Source organism: Megascapheus bottae, chromosome 26 (assembly GCF_031878675.1).
Source record: "Megascapheus bottae isolate mThoBot1 chromosome 26, mThoBot2.hap1, whole genome shotgun sequence".
NCBI lineage: Eukaryota > Metazoa > Chordata > Mammalia > Rodentia > Geomyidae > Megascapheus > Megascapheus bottae.
The window spans coordinates 20,487,593-20,511,603 of record NC_143534.1 but is presented as its reverse complement, the minus strand read 5'-3'; the positions used below and the strand labels follow the sequence as shown (position 1 = coordinate 20,511,603).

Sequence of the window (24,011 nt, the reverse complement as noted above, 5' to 3'; positions counted from 1 at the left end):
ATAAAACAAACTGGTGTTTGTTTATAGGCTTACTAGAAAATAGTAAAACAAAAGCCATTACATAGTGAGTGTTTTAAACACCAATCCCAAAATAATAAAAATGAAATAAGGGGGAAGGAGGAAGCCACATGGCTATAAAAGAATTTCAGTAATACCATATGCAAATTTTCTTCTTCAGATGAGAACAGCAAGGTAATGTATAACACTTTCTGCACAAATGCATCTAGGGAAGGCAGGCCATATTTACTCAAAAAGTCACAATGTAAATATGACAAACAAAACTGTATTTAAAACATTCAAGTGACTCATACAGATCTAAATTTTGGCTCAATCAAGATAATAATCCAATACACAGAATATTATATAGCTCAAGGAGCAAAAAGTAGTAAACAGAAATCTTGTCAGTACAGACTCTAAATAAACACACAAACCTGGTTTAATGTAACACGAGTAAATCATTAGCCTCACATCAGCTACTTTTCTCTAATGTTATAGAAATATTTCCTGTGTCATAAAAATAGAGAATGTATAAAACCTTTCATCATAGGAGTAAACCAAGTAGAATGTGTGAGGTTTTCATAGATAAAAGAAGCCAAGTGAAGGAAATTCATGAACACACATATTGCAAAGATTCACAAAAGTCTTTTATCATTTGCAATTGTACATAGAGAACTGCCAAGAAATTAATATAATGAGGGGTATTACAGTGAGTGACCAGCCTTAAAGAACAAATTACTTATCTGGGGCTTAATAGAGCAGAGGTCAAAGCAAATTAAATAATGGGTAAGTGAAGATAAAATATAATGTACAATAGTAAGAGGTTAGAAAACTGAATACTGTGGAAAAGATTTATTAGTCTGTACAAGTTGGCTTTGATAAACTTGGTTAAATGTTACAACAAAAATTATCAATCTTTTCATTGCAACAGAATTTTCCCAAACATGTCAGAATCTGGAAGCAACATGCCTTTCTCAAATGGTTTTTCTCCTTACCTTTAAAATACAGAAGGAAGTTTTTGAGGATCAACTAGTCACTTGTGGAAGTGCTAGACATAGATATCCAAAAACATTACATGGGTACAATGAGGGTGGCATTGAGTACAGTTGAGGTACCTGGACGAACACGAACAGCACACATAAGAAAAGATGTTGGTGTTCAAAGTTGAAAGTACTAAAGGCATTACATTAGTGCGTTGCCCTGTTCTGGTCTTCTGGGACCAAAATGAGGAAAACCTTATTGCCATTCTGCCAACACCAGGCAGCTAACAATACTGTGAAAGAATCACAAATCCAATGGACACATTACGGGATTAAAACTCCAGTTAAATAACAGAACTAATCATTGAAGTAAATTTTTTTAAAATCTCAAACTTCTTTAACAGTTAAGTACATTTTAGAGGCATCATCATAACAAATGGAGATTTAATTATAAACTGACCCGGGCTACATTCTGAGAATTTTGCTAAGAGAATCTCCCACATCCTAGAAAAGCTGTGTTATTCCTCAAAGGAAATCTGACAGGTATGATACCTGTATACCAAGTAATTCAGTAATTGACAGGAGTATTTAAGCAAAAAAAAAAAAGAGAGAGACCAAAAGTAGACTTTGTATTAATGTATACTAGACAGGTGGATGTTTTAAAAAAAATTACATGATAAATGTAAGTCATAAAATCCAATGTACTCCTAAAGGTACACCTATTTTATGTTACATAAAACCTAGAGACTGCGAACTGTGCATGCTTACCATAACATTCTACCTGGGAAAGCCAATGAGTGGGGTTTCTTGCAAGTATTTACTGCCATGATACAAAACAATTATGTGCAAACTGCAAGGTCCCTAAATAGCAGTGAGTTTATATACAGAAAGATGTCATTATCTGATCAACTATGCAAGAGATGGAATTTCCCAGAGTTTATAACACAGAACAGTAACCACTACAGGCTCCTCCGCCATGGCTTTCTTCCCTGTGTGACAGCTTCACGCCTTTGTTCTGGTTCTCACTCTCCCACAGTCCAGGTGTCTGAATGATCTTTTCAACAAGTTCTTCAAAGGCACATTGTACACCATCACAGGTTTTCGCACTTGCCTCTGGAATTCAGGAAAGGAAAAACAGGGAGGTAATAGTAGATTCTTTCTTGGTTATATTCCCCTGTTTCTCTAGTAAATTATCATCACCTGAATATCAACCTATGAGATACTAAAAACTGGGGCCAGGAGTGTGGCCTAGTGGTAGAGTGCTTGCCTAGCAGGCACAAAGCCCTGGGTTCAACTCCTTGGTACCATATTCATAGAAAAAAAACTGAAAGTGGTACTGTGGCTCAAATGGTAGAGCATTAACCTTGAGAAAGCTCAAGGACAGTACCAGACCCTGAATTCAAGCCCTAAATCCCAATCAATAATTTCTCCCCACATTAATGAGTTTATCTGAACTCTCAAAATTTAATTAAGTTTTATTTATTAAGAATAATGGCAAACAGGGTTGTGAGTTTGGCCTAGTTGTAGAGTGCTTTGCTTGCCTAGCATGCAGGAAGACCTGGGTTTAATTCCTCAGTACCACACGTATAGAAAAAGCTGGAAATGGTGCTGTAGCTCAAGTGGCAGGGTTCTAGCTTTGAGAAAACCCAAGGACAGGGCTAGCCCTGAGCTCAAGCTCAGGACTGGCAAAAAATAAAAAAATAAATAAAAGAATTAAAAAAAATTAAAAAAATGAAATACAAATATGAACACTGGCTCTATTCTACTTTTGCCTGTGAAACTCAGCACTGCTCTCCACCTGCCTGTGATTCCATGCCTCACTGTCAGAGGTGAGTAACTTTATGCCTTCTTGCTGATCCTCTATCTCAGCTGTTGATCTGGCTTTTTTCTTTCTTTTTTTAACTTGGTTGAGAGTGTTTGGGTGCTGGGAAATGAACTGAAGCCTTGAGCAAAGGATATACTCTACCATCGAACTACACCTTAGTCCTTCAAGATCTAGCCTCATGTTGAAAGCAGACGTGATCTGGCCACAACTACCTGATCACCCCAGTGTAAATACATCAAGCAAACTGATGGACACTCACTGCTACCCTCACCCACGTCACCTATACCACACCCTTTCTAGATCCTAGAACCCCATCTCTTCTCAATCAATATGCCAACCAATCTAAAATGCAGTCAAATTATTTTTCAGCTTATTAAAAGTCAAACAGACTTGCCCCACAGCCCACATACCCTTCTTGTCGTCAGTTTCTCAACACCCTAGGGAGTAAAGTTACGTAAGTTGTTTCTACTTTTTTCTGTTCTGTTGGAACAGGGTCTGGCTAGGGAGCCCAGGCTGGACCCCAATCTCATAATCCTCCTGCCTGTTCTTCATGCACCATCACACTTGGCAGTGCTTTTAGTTTCTTATCTCACATTCTGTCTTCAAATGGCAGCTATCTCCTTAACTCACGGGAAATATATATGGAGATATACACACTATTTGTATGTACACATGCCTAGGATAAAGGTTAATTTGTAAACTAGGCATAATATGAAATTAAGAATAATTAAATATAATAATTAGGGGTCGGGAGTTTGGCCTAGTGGTAGAGTGCTTGTCTAGCATCCACAAAGACCCCAGTTCAATTCCTCGGTACCACATACATAGAAAAAAGCCAGAAGTGGGGCTGCAAGTTTGGCCTAGTGGTAGAGTGCTTGCCTAGCATGCACGAAGGCCTGGGTTCGATTCCTTGGTACCACATACGTAGAAAAAAAAGCCAGAAGTGGTGCTGTGTCTCAAGTGGTAGAGCTTTAACCTTGAGAAAGTCCAAGGACAGTGCCCAGGCTCTAAATTCAGTCCCCAGGACCAGCAAAAAAAAAAAAAAAGAAAAAAGTCAGAAGTCATGTGAAAGGGTATCAATGTATGTGAATTAATGCACCTTCTATCTGGCAAATATCATGTAACCCTTTTATTAATTACAATAAAAAATATAAAAAGAAAAAAGTCAGAAGTGATGCTGAGGCTCAAATGGTAGAGCTGTAGCCTTGAGAAAACCCAAGGACAGTGCTCAGGCCCTGAGTTCCAAGCCCCAGGACTGGCAAAAACAAAAACAAAAATACACTAATTAATCATAATAATAGTCTGTAACAAGAAATAATTTAAAAAGCTTCCACTTACTATTTCACCCCAAGGTTGAGCATGTGTAAGAGAATGAAAAAAGAAACTATACATACATACCAGATTCCGTAATATTGAAGGCTTCTTTCCCCATCACCCTCTAATCCCGTGCTTTTTAAGACCAGTGACACCTTTTACCTGGCCAAAGCCAACATCTTGGCCGTATCTAACATCTTGTGACATTTCTTACTGCCGATCACTTCCTCTTTCTTTAAATTCCAGGACACTCACTCTTCCTGGTAATCCTCCTATCTTGCGGGTTGTGTACGTCACTCAGCCTGCTTTGCTGGCACTGCCTCTTTCTGCTGACTCTAGTTCATGGGGCTCCCCAAGGTACACTCTTCAACCCTTCCCCATCCACATTCCTTAAGGATCCTTCCAACCACCAGATCTTCTAAATAGAACCTAAGGGCCAATGGCCATTGGTTCTCTGGGAAATGTCTTTTTCTGTGTAAGCCTAAGCAAAATGTTTGATTCCCTAGATCTCTATCTCAAACATGTTCAACCTTCATACTGTAATTGATGGCAGTGCTTGCACGGACTTTCTGTATCCTCTTCATCCAATTCACCCATATATTCTGTAAATGTCCCCCAGAACTGCCAACTGCCCACCACCCACTACTGCTGCACAGCCAAGGTTGCCAACATCGTTCATCTGGGCAACTACAGAAGAGCCAGGCTCTTCTCTGTAAAAGTATCCATCAGATTCTACCACTAGTCCCCTGCTCCTACCTCATTTGGTGAAAGGTCACCTCTTTGGGCCCCAAATGACTCTTTTAATCCCCTTCCCAGTTGACACAAAGCACCATCCCTCAAGGTTTCTTCCTATACCTTCTACACCCTAAATCAGTTCCTATGTTAAGATGATACTGAGTTTTGACCTCTAGATCCTCACATTGACAAGTTCTTGCTCAAGGGGCAAGAGCTCAGAGAACTTTCCCTACTTAGCTTCCACCCCATTCTCTTTGCCTCTGCAATGCTTCTTTTCCTTCCTAGCAGTACTTATTTACTTGTTCTGTGTTCTCTACAAGAGTGTAGTTCCATCAGTTAGGGAGTTTGTATTGTCCATGTTCAATAATGATCCGATAGACAAGTAAAGGCAGTATCAATTCCCTCCTGAAAACCCTTACACTCGCCTCTCATAACACCTACTGCTACTATATATAACGTGCTCCCAAGTCCACTCTAACGCCACAGAATAGCTAATATCACTAATTCTGAATGCTGGCTCCACACCCAGATCCCTCTGGGTGCTCAGTTCTGTGATAAAGAATGGGACCCTGTGATTTTAAAGAAGCAACCTGGGTGACTGCAATATAGGTAAACCACCTGTCTAGAGGACTACAGCAAGCTCTACAAAGGATCAGAAGGTAAATATTTTAGGCTTTGTGAGCCATATGTCCTCTGCCACGTAGTAGACAAGTAGCCACAGCCAATATGTAAATAAATGGACATGGCTGAGCTTATTATCAATGCAGGAGCCAGGTTTTGTTCCTGCTGTCATTTGCCAACCCCTGTTCCACTCCACCACATTCCTGAAACATAAAAGTGCATGGGAGCTGTATGAAGAGCTTGTTAAAATGCACATTCTAATTCAGGAAGCCTCAGGGTGGACTGTGAAGCAATTCTGACAAGCTGGAGGTGGTGTTAAAGCTGCCCTGCCAGCACTCGAACCAGTGGGGCACAACTTCAGTCTGGAGTCTGTGCTTTGCTGAATGCCAGTAAAAGGAGCAACAGGTTAGCTAGGTTCTTTGTAATGTCTCAAGGGAAGATGTTTTTTGTTTTCTGAGAAAGAAAACGTATCTTCAACTTTGTAGCACAAAATAACTATGAAATGAATAAACAGAGGCTTTGGTTCCTAAGAAATTTAACAAAAACATATAAAATTCCTCTTTTAAAAAGAAAGGACAAGAATTTAATGCCATACTTACCTATAAATAACATGGAATGCTTTCGTGCAAATTTCAGGCCCTCATTTCTATCAACTTCTCGGTTTTCCTGAAAGATAAACGGAATGATTAGCAAAAGCACCCAATGAGTAGAAACCTCATTGCTCAGGTCTGTTTTCTTACCTTGTCGATTTTATTTCCAACCAGCATGTTTACTATATCATTTCTTGTACAGTATGTCTCCAACTCATTTAACCAATTATCCAGCTTAACAAACGTGTCTCTTCTTGTCACATCATAAACTGAAATAAAAGCAAAGTTGTCTAATAAGCATAAAAATAAGAGACAACAATATTCTATTAATGATATATAACTACAAGCTAACTGGTTTTTACAGTTAACTTTTCAATAGTAAACAATGCGCATCTTGATCCACTTAAACTGTTTTTTAACATAACACAAAACACAATTAGAATACACTGTGATGGAAATAAAATTATATCCTGTGTAGTAACCAAAACCCATACAATAAAACAACAGATACCCTGTATGTAATGATGAGAAGGGGACCAATGGGCTGTCTGAACACCAAAAAACGAATGCAAATCTTAGAAAAATATAAAAAAAATGTATATAATTTTAAACCTCAATGATTCTCATAACTTTCTGATAAGAGCAGAATTTGTACCTTTGACAAAACTTTGAGAAACCTTTGAGAAAAGTGTCTTGTTTTTATTTTATTGGTAGACAAAAGTCTGAAAACAATTTTTAATTGTAATATTAATGCCCATGTTATATTCATTAATGCCAATGAAGTCAATTTCAAGTTATATAAAAGTTGCCCTAGAGAAAACTAAAACTAAAACTTACTGACCTTCCCAGACTATGAAAACCCAAAATCCCAATGAATGATATTTCTAAACAGTATATTTAAAGTAAAAAACTTACCTAGAATAACACCCTGTGCACCTCTATAGTAGCTGGGAGTTAATGTTCTAAACCTCTCTTGACCAGCGGTATCCTAAAAGAGACAATTATTAAATAAAGCATTATAAATAAGAGACCTACAATACATTAATTTAAGAGACTTTGAACGGTGAGTTGGGCCCATAAGTTAACAACATGTGCTGTCAAAGACATCCTTCATTCTGTAACTACATTCTCTGCCATGAGCCAGTCTCCTGCAGTCACTTTGAAGCCACAAAGAAGCAAATAGGGGGATATTTAAAAAGAACCAGAAAGAAAATGTCAAAAACTAATAAATGAAATCCACAAGCTCAAAAAAATAAAATAAAAATAAAGAAAAGCCCATGGAAAATCAGGCCCCACTCTAATACAGAAGACCTCATTATAAATTGCTCAATACATTTAGAATATTGTTCAAAATGTTGGACTATGTCTAGCACAACCATTTCTACAATGTTTTCTATTAAATAGTGCTGATTTGATTGCTGCAAAACTTATTTAGAGACAAATACATTACATGCTAGAAAATAATTAACATAAAAACATTAAATACAGCCACACAATTATTATCTTGAAAGAAAATGTATGTTAGAAATAGCATATCATCCAGAGAGAATATCATCATACAAGACATAAAACATGCTGTTCAGTCTGTGGTTGGTATGTAAGCAGCATTTACCATCGAATCTCTATGTGGAAGGAACCCCAACTTGATGACTGGCAATCAGTCCATTATTATTTATTGTGTGTGTGAGTGTGTGTGTGTGTGTGTGTGTGTGTATCCAATATGTAGAAATCAGATCTGTAAAAGAACATGTCTTTAAAAATAAAATACCTAATTTGTATTTATAGATGAGCAATTAGAGACTAATAGCCAGACTGACTCCAAGTCTCTTTTATGTTTTTGACAGAAATGCCACCTGACTGAGAACTAGCATAAAGAGGTCTTGTCAACACAGCAATGTGAACCAGAATGTAGAAATCACAGCAAATAAAAAGAAGCTATTAAGGAGAGACAAGGTATTAAAAATAAACAAGTTCAAGTTGGCAAACTCAAACTTTATAAACATTACACATCAACAGGACAGAAAAGCAATTCTTTTCCTAAGTGCCACTCCACTTTCCTTTTCCTCAACAACTGCTTTTAGTATGGTTCGGTCTCGGTGGTGTTTTAAAAACTCTCCAGTGACACTGATTCTCCTCAGCAGAGTAAGTGATGGCATTTATACTGTTTTGTTTGGGAATCCTCTGGAAAAATTATGCATTTCACAAGTGTAAGGGAAACAAATCTCTATCCAATTTTAAGATACAACTATCCTTTTACCAAGTTTGGCTTTCCTAAGTAAAAGTTATTAAATACAAATTTTTCATTCACCTCTAGAAATCTATTTTAGAAATCTATTCACCTGAAATCTATTTTTGCTTTCCTGAAAAGGACTGGTTTAATATTTATAAAAATACATTTGAAAAACTGTCTTACCCATATTGCAAGTTTAGCTTTATTTCCATCCACTGAAATTGTTTTCACCTTGAAGTCAACACCTTGAAGAAACAAAAATTCTGGTAATTCACCCAGTAAATTATACATTTAAAATCCATTATCAAGAAAATCAGAAAAGAAAAAAGCTACTTAATCAAATGCTCAGTTACAAACCTTGTATTGTCAGAATTCTGGATATAAAGATAAAAGAAAGAAGTGTCACTAACAATCAGTTGTAGAGGATGTAATTGGTTAAATGGAAAGCAAATACTTTAGAATTCAAATACTCACCCATTTCCAAAAATGAAAATGAAAACTCAGTGTAAAGTGATGATTGACTATGTGTATCTAAAGTCAAGAGCTAGAATTCTAACAGTGCTAATACAAAAAGAATATTAGGAACTATAAACCATGGAAGTTCCCAGAAATCCTTTTGTATTCACACAATTCTGCTAAGAGAATTATCCAATACAGCCAAGTGCTATCTCAGATCTCACATGTAAGTGGCCTGGAGGGCTGGAAAAAAAACAAGTAAACAAACACAAGGACCACTCACTCCTTATCATAAGAATTTTTAGTTTTTATCCTAAGATTATTATTTTATATAACCAATAATCACTTGATACTGTACATTTTCAAAATTGGAATTTATATACATAAAATGATTATGCTCAACCTTTTAAAAATCCTAAGACTTTCTTAAAGAGTGTAGCCCAATGTCCTATAAAAAGCTTCTATGAATACTAATTCTTGTAAGAGAAGAATTTCATAAGAAATCATACAAAGTTTTATTACAGCAGCTCCAAATAAACTCAGGCCTTTCCAGGAAAAGGAGTTAACACGAGCCATCTGGCTTAAATGAACAGTAACTTCCCACGTCTTTAAAAGAGTATCAAAAATAATATGCAGTCCATTCCACTGGCAGAGAGAAAATAATAGCTCAAGAAGTTTGCATATAATAGAAAGGATCTTATTAGCTTGTGATGATTAATTCCGAAAAACTACAAATAAGATGAACAAACAGCATCCTCATGTACTAATGCCTAATATTACACCTGTCACCAATATGGAAAAAGAGTAGGAACTTCTGATTGACTTCTAATAATTCATTACAGACCTAAATTAGATAACAAAACAAATATATAAAATGTAGCACTGCTTCCTGTAGGACAAAGGTATATTAAAAATAAAATTTTGGGCCTGGAGTGTGGCCTAGTGGTAGAGTGCTTACCTAACATGCTTCCATGAAACCCTGGGTTCAATTCCTTGGTACCACATACAGAGAAAATGTCAGAAGTGGTGCTGTGGCTCAAGTGGTAGAGTGCTAGCCTTGAGCAAAAGAAGCTCAAGGACAGTATCCTGACCCCAAGTTCAAGCCCCAGGACTGGCAAAAATTAAAATTAAATAAACAACATTTTGTATTTCACAGTAGGGTGATAAAACATGATAAGCCATGCCTAGAACATGAGTGACCCAAGACATACTCAAATTTCTCGAAATAAAAACAGCAATGTCTGAGATGAGACTAGTAAGAGATTTTGACCCTGTAGGGGGAAAAAAACCCTACAGGAAATACAGAGGGAACTGTACTTAGCACCTGCCATCCTCTGTCCAGCTAAGACAATACTGAACCACGAGGGAGCTCCCACGGAGATGGGGGGAAGGTAAGCCAGGTGGATGCTCCAAACAGCCCCCGTAACGCTTCTGGAGAAGACGCACATTCACAGGCCTTCACCCGGTCTGAAGAACAGCCTTGGAACTCACACACCACTGCAATTCCTAGGAGAAAGAGGCCAGCCTACACCGTAACCGTCCTCCCCCAGACCCCCTTTTCACACACTTATCACATGTGTTATGTGTCCATTAAGAAAAAAGAAAAATGAGAGAAAAATAAGGCTGATAAGCTTTTAAACCGATCAGGAAAAAGAAGACATAAATTATCATTTAAAAATACAAAAACTTTACAGATTGGTGAAGAATAAATTTTTTTGCTTATATTTTCGCCAACACTGGGACTTGAACTCAGGGTGTGGCCACTGTCCCTGGCCTCTATTGCTCAAGGTTAGTGCTCTACCACTCAAATCACATTCCACTTGCAGTTTTTTAGTGGTTAACTGGAGGTAAGAGTCTTATGTAATTTCCTGCACTGGCTGGCTTAGAATCAGATCTCAGCCTCCAGAGTGGTTAGCATTACAGGCATGAGCCAACAGCCTGACAGGAACAAACCAACCAACCAACCAAGCTACCTACATAACTTCCTTCCCTTTATTTATTTATTTTGCCAGTCCTGGGGCTGGAAACTCAGGGCCTGGGCATTGTCCTTGAGCACTATTTTGCTCAAGGACAGCGCTGTGACACTTGAGCCACAACACCACTTCCAGCTCTTTCTGTATATGTGGTACCAAAGAATCAAACCCAGGGTTTCATGCATACTAAGGAAGCACTCTATCACTAGGTCACAATCCTGGCCCTAAGACTATTTCTTCTAACATTCCTTCTTGTCCAGGAACTGGTGGCTCATGCTTCTAATCCTAGCTACTCAGGAGACTGAGATCTGAGGATCATAGTTCGAAGCCAGCCCAGGCAGGAAACTCCATAAGACTCATCGCCAATAAAATATTCAAAACAAAAACTGGGAGTGGTGCTGTGGCTCAATTGGTAGGGTGCTAGCCTTGAGCAAAAGAAGCTCAAAGACAGAATCCAGACCCTAAGTTCAAGCCACAGGACTGGAAAATAAATAAATAAATAAATACATACATACAATTCCTTCTTTATTCATTCATTATTCTGTAACATTCCTTAATTGTTGTGGTCATTAGAGAATAACAATGTTACAAAAATGTTATAATTTTTTTTTTTAAATTGGGGGAGAGAAAGTGGGAGAAAAACATGGGAAGGGTAACAGTGTTCAAGGACTAATGCACTCATTAACTTACTAGTGTAAGTGTAACTCCTCTATACATCACTGATAATAAAATAAAATTTAAAAAAAATTAAAAATCATGCAAAACAATTCAGATGAAATAGACTATTTCCTTGAAAGATTAAAATCTATCAGAAGAAACAGATCATGAAAAAAATATATTACAACGTATATAAAATGTAATGTAAAAAGAATCAACACATAACATAAAAAATAAGCTGGAGCGGATGCAGTGGCTCATGCCTGTAATCCTAGCTACTCAGGAGGCTGAGATCTGAGGATCTGGGGTCAAAGCCAGCCACCTGGGCACTAAAGTCTGTGAGACTCTTATCTCCAATTAACCAGTAGAAAACTGGAAATGGTACTGTGGCTTGAGCTGAAGAGTTCAGGGACAATGCCCAGGCCCAGAGTTCAAGCCCCACAACCAACCAAAAAAAAAAAAAAAAGATAAAATGTTATACAATCTATGAACTTCAGAACTAGAGAGTCATTCAGGTTGAAAGTAAAGAAAGGGGGCTGGGAGTTTGGCCTAGTGGTTAAAGTGCTTGCCTAGCATGCATGAAGACCCAGGTTCGATTCCTCGGTACCACATGCATAGAAAAAAAAAAAGCCGGAAGTGGTGCTGAGGCGCAAGTGGTAGAGCTCTAGCCTTGAGAAAGTCCAAGGACAGTGCTCAGGCCCTGAGCGCAAGCCCAGGACTGGCAAAAAAAAAAAAAAAAAAGAAAGTAAAGAAAGGGAACAGGTCTAGTAGCTCACCAGTTCAATCCTAGCTACTCAGAAGGCTGACCAGAAGGGTCACAGTACAAAGCCAGGCTGGGTAAAAACATCTATTAAATTACTTCTCAAAAGAAGCAGCTGGATTTGGTGGCATATGTCTGTCATCCCAGCTACTATAGAAAACATAAAAGAGAGGACTGTGGTCCAGGGTTAGGGAAAAATGAAACCCTATTGTAAAAATAACCAGTGCAGACCTACAGTTCAGTAATACAATATAAACCAGAGAAAGGATGTGAATTCAAAACCCAATAGCACACACACACACACACACACACACACACACACACACAGAAATAAGCATAGAAATACATACGTACACATACAGATAGAAATAAGCACAGAAATACACATACACACACACACACACACACACACACACACGAACTATTAGAATAACTGATTTCAGTAAAGATGCAGGATTTAAATTTACCAGGCAAAATTCTGAATCAGAATTTTAAGTATGAAACTGGAATTGGTGGCACTACCTATATGTGCAACTATTTTAACATTTTGAGGAAACTGATCTTTGTGCTTAAACAGCTGCACCGCTCAGATTCTCACTGGCAATGCATAGAACCCAATTTCTCCAAAGGCCTGTTCATATTTCTTATCTTCCATGCTTAATATACATAAGAGCCATCCTAATGCATGCTAAGAAGTATCTCATAGTGTTTGTGATACACATGTCCCTAAGGTCTAATTGCTATTAACTATTATTTTATGTGCTTATCAGCCATTTGCTTATGTTCTCTGTGAAAATGCCTGTTTAAATCCCCACCCTCTTCCCAGTAATTAAGCTGAGTTAGGGCTCCTGCACTTTTCCTGGCAAGCACCCTGCCATATAAGCCACATTCCCAGCCCTTCATGCATTTACTTTGCGCATAGGTTATTGTTTGTATAGGGACTCAATCATACAGACGTACCTCCAGGTATATACCTGGAGCACAAAGTTCACAGTAAGATTAATCACAACCGCCAAAAGTTGACACAAACCCAAGTGTTCATCAATAGATCACTATATCGATGATAAGCAGACTATGGAAGGTATGTACACTGAAACAACATTAAATCACACTAAAAAGTACTGCTAAGTGAAGCGACATGGACGGCCTTTGAAAACATTGTCTTAAGAGAAATAAGCCACACACACACGACAAGTATTGTATGATTCCACTTATGCAAGGCACTAACGGCTAGCAAACTTCACAGAGACAAAATGTACAGTGGCTGAGGGAAAGTCTAGTGTGGGATTCCTGTTCAGCTGGCTCAGACTTTCTGCTTAAAGTAATGGGAACAATTTGAAAATGGTCAGTGTTGCAAGTCGTACCACAATGTGAATAAACCCCATACCAGTGAATTATACATATAATATGTAGTTTATATAATAATGTTTATATTTGATCATAAAAACACTGCAAAAAAAAAAAAGCACTGCAAAACAGACAGAAGAACAGGTAAAACAAATAGCCTGGAAAGTCCCATTATCTACTAAAGAAACTGACTCACCTACTCATGAGCTAGGTGCAATGGCTCAGATATGTGGGAGGTGGAGATTAGGAGGAGCATAGCCTGAACCAAAATGTTCTTGAAACCCCATTGAACAAATTTAAAAAGCTGGATGCTGGTGACGAGGTACTTGCCTATCAAACCACCTCCAGAAAGATGACACTCTAGGCCAGACTAGGCAAAACTTGAGACCTCACCATAAAAACAACAAAAGGAAAAAGAAGTAGAGGTGTGACTCAAGTGGTAGAGTACGTGCCTAGCAATTGCAAGTATCATACACCAAAAATATAAAATAAGATAAAATAAAGCCCTCTCTGTGAAAAATGCCTCCATGTACTAAGTGAATTCTACTAAATATTTAAATAATAATCCATTCTACACAAATTCTTGTCATATCACTGGCTGCCAGTGTTTAGAGACAAGAGAAAAATAAGTAGAAATGTGGTTCAAATGGGAGAGAGCCAGCCTTATGCAAGAAAACTAAGTGAACAAGTGAGCATATGAAGCCCTGAATTCAGGCACCAGACCCAGCAAATACAAAAGAGAAAAAAAAAAAAAAAACAAAAACAAGGGCCAGGCTCACATCTGTGATCCTAACTACTCAAGAGGCTGAGATCTAAGGATCACAGTTCAAAGCTAGCCTCAGCAGAAAAGGCTATAAGACTCTTACCTCCAATTAACCACCAGAAAACTGGCACTGTGTCTCAAAGAGATACAGTATTAGTCTTGAGCAAAAAATGCTCAGGAAAGGTTCCCAAGCTCAGAGTTCAAGTCCCAGGACTAACAGCAAAAAAAGAAGGGCTGGGAAAGGGAATAAAATGGAACAATGGAACAAACAGGTGATTTTAGGGGATTGAACTGTTTCTTATCCAGACTACAGTGATGGTTTTATGATGATATACTTGTTTTAATACATTATATTAAAATGTATTTATCAAAAACATTCATTTAAAGGTATAATTTTAAAAATATTGTTGTCAACTCACATAACAGCAGCACAATAGGTCACAACTATTAGCTGAAAAAACAAACAATTAGAGTATACCTCACAGGGTCTCTACTTTTCAACTGAGCATTTCCTTTGTTGCCAACTTCAGAACTGATTATAAAATTGGCTTTTAAAGAAATGAGTTATTTAAAAGATCTGTTGATTTTGTTACTTAAGACAGTCAAGTTTTTTCTTCTCAGTAGGCAGTGGAGACAGACATTCTGGAGTTTTTATCAAAACGTTGCCATCTCTTACCCCACTGCTACAAGGACAAATAAGTGCCATCTGTGGCACAAATGGTGTGTGGTACTACATGACTTCCTCTCCCCACTTCACAGGATGCTGAGGTAAGCAGTGATCTAGGTTCATTAAAACTGTTCAGCTGGGGCCAGGAGTTTGGCCTAGTGGTAGAGTGCTTGCCTAGCATGCACAAAGACCTGGGCTCGATTCCTAGGTACCACATACATAGAAAAAAGCCAGAAGTGGTGCTAAGGCTCAAGTGGTAGAGCTCTTAGCCTTGAGAAAGTCCAAGGACAGTGCTCAAGCCCAGGACTGGCAAACACACACACACACACACACACACACACACACACACACACTCACTCTCTCTCTCTCTCTCTCTCTCTCTCTCTCTCTCTCTCTCTCTCTCTCTCTCTCTCTCTCTCTCTCTCACACACACACACACACACACAACTGCTCAGCTTCAAGAAGCCTTTCCTGTTGTCCCTGAAGCTGAGGCACCCTCTCTTTCCTCTCTTCCCAAATGCAGTGTAATCACCACTGCCTTTTTGGCAGCCACTCTACATACTTTGTGGTTTGCCTGGGGTTTAGCCATCTTCTGGGTTACAGAATTCATGTTTCATCTTTCCCACTCTTTGTTATTATGCTCCTCGCCAAAAAGAAAATGCCATCATAATTTGTGAGGCCATCATCAAACAAAAATCCAACAATTGTCTTCAAAGTTCTTATACAAGGGAGAAACTGAAGTGTCACATTATTACTGAAAAATAAGGAGGTCCATTTCATTTTACTGTGAGGTAGCATACTAAGTCTCCAAAAAACCTTAACTTTCACAAGGCCAATAACTGAGCCAATTTTTTTTTTGTGCCAGTCCTGGGCTTGAGCTCAGGGCCTGAGCACTGTTCTTGGACTTTCTCAAGGCTAGAGCTCTACCACTTGAGCTTCAGTGCCACTTCTGGCTTTTTTCTATGTATATGGTACAGGGGAATTGAACCCAGGTCTTCGTGCATGCTAGGCAAGCACTCTACCACTAGGCCAAACTCCCGGCCCCCCAATTTGTTTTTAAAACTCGCTGATTATAATAAAAAGCAGACAGTAGTATGATACCTAAATGAAAAAAGAAACTTTTTTAAAGCTATTTAAGATGCTGGGCTTAGAGGAAAAAACAGTATGTTCTAATCAGCATTAGCCTTAGTATTTGTTTTTATAAAAGAATACATCTTTTTCATAAGTCATATTTGTCATTCTGCAAGCCTCCATAGGCTTGGAATAGTTTGAAATATAGATAATTCCTCTGGGGAATGGAGGAGGTTGGTATCAAGATTTGAATTCAGGACCTGAAGTTCTTGTTCAGCTTGTTTGTTTACAACTCTACCAGTTGAGCTAATGCTTTATGGCTGACATTTAGCTGGTTAACTGCTGATAAGAGTTTCATGGACTTTTCTGCAAAGCTGGCTTCAAACCTTGATACCTCCTAATCTTAGCTTCTTAAGTAAACTAGGATTATAGGCATGAGCTACCGGTGCTCAATGTAAAATGATACCATTTCCATATCACACAAGAAACAGTTCTTGAGTAAAACTTTAACTGCATGCAAGTTGATTCTCCTGCCATTTACTACTCTATTCCTCACTCTCCATTAACAGGCCTGTTCTGAATAAAACGAAGATTTACTACCAAGTAATTTTTTGGTGTGTATACCAATCTTGGGGCTTGAACTTAGGGCCTGGGTGGTCTCTGAGCTTCTGTGTTCAAGCCTAGTGCTCTACCACTTGAGCCACAGCTCAACTTCCAGTTTTTTTGGTGCTCAATTGGAGATAAGAGTCTCACAGTCCTTCCTGCCCAGGCTGATATTGAACCATGATCATCAGATCTCAGCCTCCCGAGTGATACGATCATAGTGCAAGCCACCAATGTCTGGCCAAAGGTTTTTTTCGTTTTATTTTGTTCTTTAGAGAACAGATAATATTCTGAAACTAAATTAAAATGGGTTTTGAATTACTACGTGTTCAATGATTCCCTTTCTTATGACATAAATAAGAGGAAATCTAGATATAACAATGTTACAAAAAGCTAAGCAATGCTGATATAATTTACAAATTAGGGGCACTATGAGTTCAGATTGATAAAAAGAAACCAAAGAGCTTCTCCTATAGAACACCAAATAACAAATGAAGACAGAAAGCCACTTGGTGACCCTAGCTGGATGAGAGGATCAACTACTATCCTTCCTACCCGCTGTGGGCAAGAAGTACCAGTTAATGCTAAAATAAGTATGTAAGATATCTAAGTAAAGAAATCTATCAGTCAAAGAAAAAAGAGTCATCACTATACGTGACGGTCCTAACAGCAGGACTAACACGTGCCATGTACTTCCTAGAAGAATGCTCTGACAAGGACTTTTGTAGAATTCCTGCCCAAACTAGACCACAAGAACATAGTGAACAAGCAAAAAGTGAAGGATAGTCCCCAAACAACTGTACGCATCAGAACTGTAAAGGTCATACAGTAACAAGACAGACAGAACTGCCAGGTGAGGTGGCTCACGCCTGTAATCATAGCCACTCAGGAGGCTGAGATCTAAGGATCGCAGTTCAACGCCAGTCTGGGCACTAAAGTCTGTGAGACACTTATCTCTAATTAATCACTAGAAAACAGGGAGTGCGGCTATGGCTCAAAGGGTAGGGTGGCAGCCTTGAGCTGAAGAGCTCAGGGACAGCACCTAGGCCCAGAGTTCAAGCCCCACAACTATCAAAAAAAAAAAAAAACAACACAACAGACAGAACTGCAGGACAAAGAATGTTTGCTTTTGTTATACAGGACACTAATAAGAAAACTGATAAAATCTGTCAGTAGACAACAGAATTACATCTGTGTTCGTTTAGGAAAAAAGGACTTAACGACATGCCTACAACTTACAGTTGTATATAATGGATGTATATACAGTTATATATAATGAAAGAATGATGAAGCAAATGTGATAAATATTTACATTTGGGGAATTGAGTTGGAAATATTTTTATAATTTATTTGTAGTTTATCTCCAAACAAAATTATTTCACAGTAAATAAAAACAAAGTCAGTTCAAGAACTTTTTACTTTCCTTAACAATAATTCTAAGGTTATTTTTACTAAGATCATTTTACATTTTACTAAGATCATTTTACTATCAGTTTATTATAAGTCTAAGATCATTTTTTTACTATCATTTTACTGCATACTCAGCAGATCATAAAATTTTACAATTGAAAGAAAAAAATGCATTTTTCTCTCCAAACTCAACTTACAGATGGGGATAATGAAGAAAAAAAACTTGCTCAGGATCAAAGTTTGTTCAAAGCACAGCTAAGACAACTTTCTACCTTGACTCAGTTCAGTCCTTTAACTATTCCACAATCAGCTGGGCACCAGTGGATCACGCCTGTAATCCTAGATACTCAGGAGGCTGAGATCTATGAATCGTGGTTTCTATCAAGTCCAGGCAGAAAAGACCATGAGACTTGTATCTCCAATTATCCACCAGAAAAAGCTAGAAGTATGCCATGGCTTAAGTGCTAGCTTTGAGCAAAAAGGAGCTCAGGGACAGTGCCGAGGCTTAGAGTTGCTCTAGGACTCACAAACAAACAAACAAATCCCACAACAACACTCCTCAAATCTTCACGGTATTGCTTACTACCCAAAACATGATATGGAAAATTTACCTAATATCTTTTCACACATCCCAGTGTTACTGTGACAAACCCATTTTTAGGCAATCTTAAATATGTGGAACTGAGGATACATGCTAAATAGCAAATGCTAAAAGTACAAAAGTAATACACTTTATTGTTGGCCTATGATAGAGACATTCTCTTTCTCAAGAAACCTTAGATTTAAGAGATTTAGTGGCAGTTACTTCCTAAGAAGTCAGTAAGAGTTCAAGACACATGGTAGTAGCAGAGTGGTGGGAGGAGGGTAAAGGGATTTTGACAAAATGGCCCAAAGACCAAAAGGAACAAAAAGTAACATTTCTACTGAAATTTTAGACATCAACTCACCTATTGTTGCTGCAAGTTCTGGATCAAAAGTATCATCTGTGAACCTCAGGAGCAGGCTAAAATAGAGTTTAAAAGCGGGATTAGGAACTTTGCTTTTACTCCTAATCATGTGTTCATTACTGTATTTTGTCACAAATTTATACACACACACACTCACACATTGCATATGAGCTACTGATGTAGGATCTCCCAAGAATACTGCTTCCAACGGTATATATTTCTAATGAAATTAGAAAGACAATTTTAAGATTCTAAGAGCTCCAGGCACTGGTGGCTCATGTCTATAATCCTATTTACTGAGGTCCGAGGATCACAGTTTGAAGCCAACCCTGGCAGAAAAAATCCATGAGACTCATCTCTAAGAAACTCCAGAAAAAGCCAGAAGTGGTATTGTGTCTCAACTGGTAGGGTGTCAGCCTTGAGCAAAGGACGCTCAGGGACAATATCTATGCCCTGAATTCAAGTCCCAGGACCAGCACCAAATAAATAAACCCAAGAGTGATCTATTTACATTGTATTCCCATCCTCTTCTACCCAAATGTTGCTTCAAATCTGCACAGATAGGCCATTCTGAGAAATGATTCTGGAAAGGTAAGGCCGAAATGGACAGACAGAGAAAACATACCTCTTGGAATGTACACATGCACTTTTAAAAACCCTGTTGTGCAATCTAGTCCACGTCAAGTGAAAAATGAATAGAAGGCAGAAGAAGCAGTGAAAGTCAGAGTAGGCACACACAAATGCTAAGCAGTGTTTGAAACCAAGTAGGCAACTGGTAGCTAGTGAAGCTTCTGAAGACAAAGAACCAAAGACCTGCTCTACATTCTAAAATGTTAAGGACATTAAAAACTGTAAGGAAACCAACCAAAGATAGCTGTCATGAAGGGGAAGGGAGGGGAAGGGAGGGGAAGGGAGGGGAAGGGAGGGGAAGAGAGGGAAGGGAGGGGAGGGGAGAAGGGCTAAAATGAATTATACAAGACTAAAACATTATTCATATTTTTGTGTCTCTCAATATTATTTCACTTAATATATGGCAGAAATGTCAGTTACTAGTTCTTCAAGAATAAAATCCAAGCTTTTGTTAAAGCCCTAAATTTACAAAATAATCTATCTTTTTACATCGATTTCTAAAGTAGAAGACTAGTCTATCGATCTATTTACAGTAATAAAGTCAAAGAAACAGCTATAAAATTTCTGAACTGAGTAATTTCCTGAACATTTAAATCTATGAGTAATGGTTATTGCTGCTAGGTGTATTTTCTGTCCACAGAATATTATTTAACTCTCCCTTTTTGTAATTTTGTTTTCTTCATTTGCCCAAAAGACACTAAAAACTCAGGTAAAACAGAGGAACCAAATTCCTGACTTTCTACGTAATATATTTATTTCTTCCTCTGTTTCTTGAGATAGGGGCTTTCTACATACTCCAAGGTGGTTTTGAACTTACCTCAAACTAATCATCCTCCTGCTTCAGCCTCCTACCATAGCTAGGATTATAGGAATGCCTGTTGTTAATGATACTTTGTCAAAAAAGATAAATTCTTATAATGCAAACAGTAAATTTTAATACAAGTGTTGAGTGTAAGCCAGATCAGAGCTATATTTGGGGTTAAGCCATTAGCCTAAAATGTATTCTACGTAATACAAATCCATTTTTCTAGGCAAAAAAACATTTTCTCTTACTAGATTTTGAAAGAAATCTCAAGCCTAAAATGATTAAGAATTGCCATTCTTCTTTTTTTTTTTTCCCTTGGTTATGGGTCTTGTACTTGGGGTGGGGGGAGGGGGATCCCTGAGCTCTTCAGCTCAAGGATAGAGTTCTACTACCTGAGCCACAGTACCACTTGCAGTTTTCTGGTGATTAAATGGAGATAAGAGTCTCATGCTCCTGGCCTTCTTTTTATGTCACCAAGGTTAGTGAAAGAACCATAGACTTAAACTGTACATTCGACATGAGATTGAAACGGTTTTATTCTAGCCTGGCAATACTTCCAGTGAAGATCTAGGTTGTTCAATATCACACATAAGGCTGCACAAGGAGCAGCACAGTTTCATAATCCTGATCTTTTGGCTACTATTCCAAATTCTATGCACTATCTATATGAAATACGCTGGAATATTCAAGATATTCTTTGGGGGGGGGGGTGTTCCAAGCGGTACAGTGTGTGTCTGGCAATCATGAACCCTGAATTCAAACCGTAGCTTTACCTCAGAAGTGACAACAAATTTTCTTTTGTGTAATAATTACTCAACATCTTAACTGCTATCTCACACACTTACTCCAGTCTGTACAAAGACACAGAGTACTAGTTAGAAGAATGCATTAAGATCATGTCTGTGACAAATGTTTTTATACTAAAACAAACTAGGCTCTTAAAGGCATAGGCTTCTACTATAGTAGAATCCTTTGTTCCCATACGAAAAATAAGGTTCAAGGCTGTTGCTCTGCTCAGATAAACCGATAATGTATATTTAGCTCAAAAAGACAATTGTCTCCTTAGATGCAATCCCTTATTAAAACAGACCTTAAATTTTTGTGGTGAGCAGTTAATAATTCCCCATTAAGTACCTTGAAAACAAAAGCAGTTAGGCCCAAACGACATTGTAAGGGGAGTGAACTAAGGAACTAAATAATATTTAACAGGACTTATTCTAAAAAGGAAACTTTCATTATGTATTATGACGTTTTATGCCACCAGTTAACCTCCCAACAACTTTTTTAATTTGTTTTCTATTGTATTTTATTGTTGGGGTGATATTTAGAGGGAATGCAGTTACATTCATCAGGTAGTGGGTACAATAATTCTTGAACATTGATAACCCTTCCCATGTTTTCCTACTTCCCTTTCCCCCACTCCCTCTCAATCATCGTGTTTTTCCCCTTTCCTTCCCTATTTCAAATAACTCCCAACTAATTTTAACACTTCAGTTCATCCTCTATCCAACACATGAGGTGTGAACCTATCATTGCCATGGCAAATCACTACTCATGAATTCATAAACAACTATCTTAAAGCAGGTCCTGGTGGTATATGCCTGTAATCTAAGCCCTTAGGAAGTTGAGACAGGAGCATCACAAGATCAGGGTCACTCTGGGCTACATCACCCTAACTGGGACATAATTAAAACCAAAACAAAACCCACCCAGTAATCTCATATGCCTTATCCTGAGATGACCCCCATCTCGAGGAAAAATTAAAAAGAAAAGAGGGCTGCGAGTTTGGCCTAGTGGTAGAGTGCTGGCCTAGCATGCACCAAGACCTGGATTGGATTCCTTGGTCCCACATACATAGAAAAAGCTGGAAGTGGTGCTGTGGCTCATGAGGTAGAGCTCTAGCCTGGAGCAAAAGAAGCTCAGGGCCCAGGCCCAGAGTTCAGGCCCCAAAACACACACACACTCACAGACAACCACACACACAGACACGGACAGACAGACACAGACACACAACACACACACACACACACAGAGACAGACAGACAGACACACAACACACACACACACACAGAGACAGAGACAGACAGACAGACACACACACACACAGAGACAGAGACAGACAGACAGACAGACACACACACACACACACACACACGCGCGCGCTGTTTGAACGCTCAGAACAATACCGGGAGGTGGGCCGTGGGAGGAGGACGGCTTGCCGGGGAGGACCGGGCCAGACCTGGGTGAGATCACCGCCCTCCGGCCCCACCCACCCACCGCCCCCCCTCCTCACCACGGACGCCGGCTGTACCTCCGCCGGGCGGGTTTCCCCACCCCACCGAGCACGGGAAGGACCCCGCGGGTCCGTCCTCGCCCGCCTCGCTCCGGGGTAGGCGGGGCTCAGCCCCCGCCAGCTCGCCCGGTCTCCTCGAAAGGCGATCCACGCGTTCGAGGCTCGGCCGTGACCACACGACCTGTGCGTGCTGTCACAGCTGACTCATTCGCTCACGCGCACACACGTCTGTCCCCAGCGGGGTGGGGGGGGGGACCCTGGGCGGCTCGCCAGCCTCCCCGGCCGCCCCCCCGGCGTGGGGAGCCGACCCCGGGGACGGGGAGCCCCGCCGAGACCCAGCCGTGGGTCCCGGGGCCGGCGGGGCACCCGACCCCGAGGGGCCCGCGCGGCCAGGCCTCGAGCCGCGGCCTCGAGTTCGATCCCTCCCCGGAGACAGCCCGCGGACGGCGGGGCGGAGGACTGGGGCCTGGCGGGGGCCGGGTGACGGTTCGCGGCCCCGGGCGCCAGCGGCCATCCCGGGCCGGACCAGCCCTCGCCGCGGGCCCCGCCCTCGCCCCCGCCCGCACACGCGCCTCACCTGGACTTGCCCACCCCACTCTCGCCGATGATGAGGATCTTCAGGGTGGTCAGCACGTCCTCGTCCATCCTGACCCCACTCGGAGCCCAGCCCAGCCGCCCGTCCCTGTGTTTGCCTTTCAACCCTTCAGCCCCGAGAGCTGCCTGCGCATGCGCAGCGGGCCCCCGCCGCTGCCACCTTCCTTTAGCACCGGGTATTCGGGGCGCCCGGAGCTCGGGTCGTCTCCGTTCCGCCTGGAGGACGCTCTGCGCCTGCGCGCTCCCACCGTCCCGGGCGGCTTCTTCCCTGAGCAAGCGCAGACCGGCGAGCGCGCTAGCGCCGTCCCGCCTCCGCCCCCTTCCCGCCCTCCCTCACCCTCCTTCGCTGGGCGCAATGGACGGAATGGGGAAGGCCTGCAAAGCAGTTCTGGTGTCAGCAGCTGTGCCTGACAGCTGCATTCTGGAGGAAAAAAGCATTGCTTTTGCAAGCAGTCTCTCCTAAATCCAGATCCAGCTCTACCATATATAACTAAGTGCTGGCTCCCTGGGCCTGTGCTCCCAGACAATCCTTCTAACAGTCATGCCGCTTAGAATTATTAGGAAAAATAAAAATAAAAAAAAGACGTGAGCAGCTATCACTAACTCCCCTGCTCACCCTCTGTTAGACTGAAGACTATGCGTCCATGCATTAACTCACCTTGACAGGGATTCCGTGGTAGAGCACCTATCCCCATTCATTAAGAACTGCTACATCCATTACAATAAAAAAAAAATAATAAGAT

At 40.1% G+C, this 24,011-nt stretch overlaps 1 protein-coding gene across 1 annotated transcript; it reads right to left on the bottom strand.

Moving 5' to 3' along the window:
* Positions 1-622: 622 nt before the first annotated feature.
* On the bottom strand, positions 623-23,489 carry Rab18 (RAB18, member RAS oncogene family). The gene is made up of 7 exons (XM_090319100.1): positions 23,252-23,489; positions 18,947-19,002; positions 8,476-8,537; positions 6,978-7,050; positions 6,213-6,331; positions 6,072-6,138; positions 623-2,090 (listed from the first exon to the last, which is right to left on the bottom strand). Exons 1-7 carry the CDS (start codon positions 23,317-23,319, stop codon positions 1,915-1,917), a joined length of 621 nt encoding a protein of 206 aa, XP_090175226.1. The 5' UTR covers positions 23,320-23,489; the 3' UTR covers positions 623-1,914.
* Positions 23,490-24,011: the final 522 nt, after the last annotated feature.

Bases quoted from the DNA above. Each gene is read 5' to 3' on its own strand.
- Rab18 (XM_090319100.1), bottom strand. From the start codon at position 23,319: ATGGACGAGGACGTGCTGACCACCCTGAAGATCCTCATCATCGGCGAG. The intron at 6,139-6,212 runs GTAAGAAAACAG...TTTATCTTTCAG, and splicing joins TTGGAAATAAAATCGACAAG to GAAAACCGAGAAGTTGATAG. The intron at 2,091-6,071 runs GTAAGTATGGCA...CCTGAATTCCAG, and splicing joins GCATTCCATGTTATTTATAG to AGGCAAGTGCGAAAACCTGT.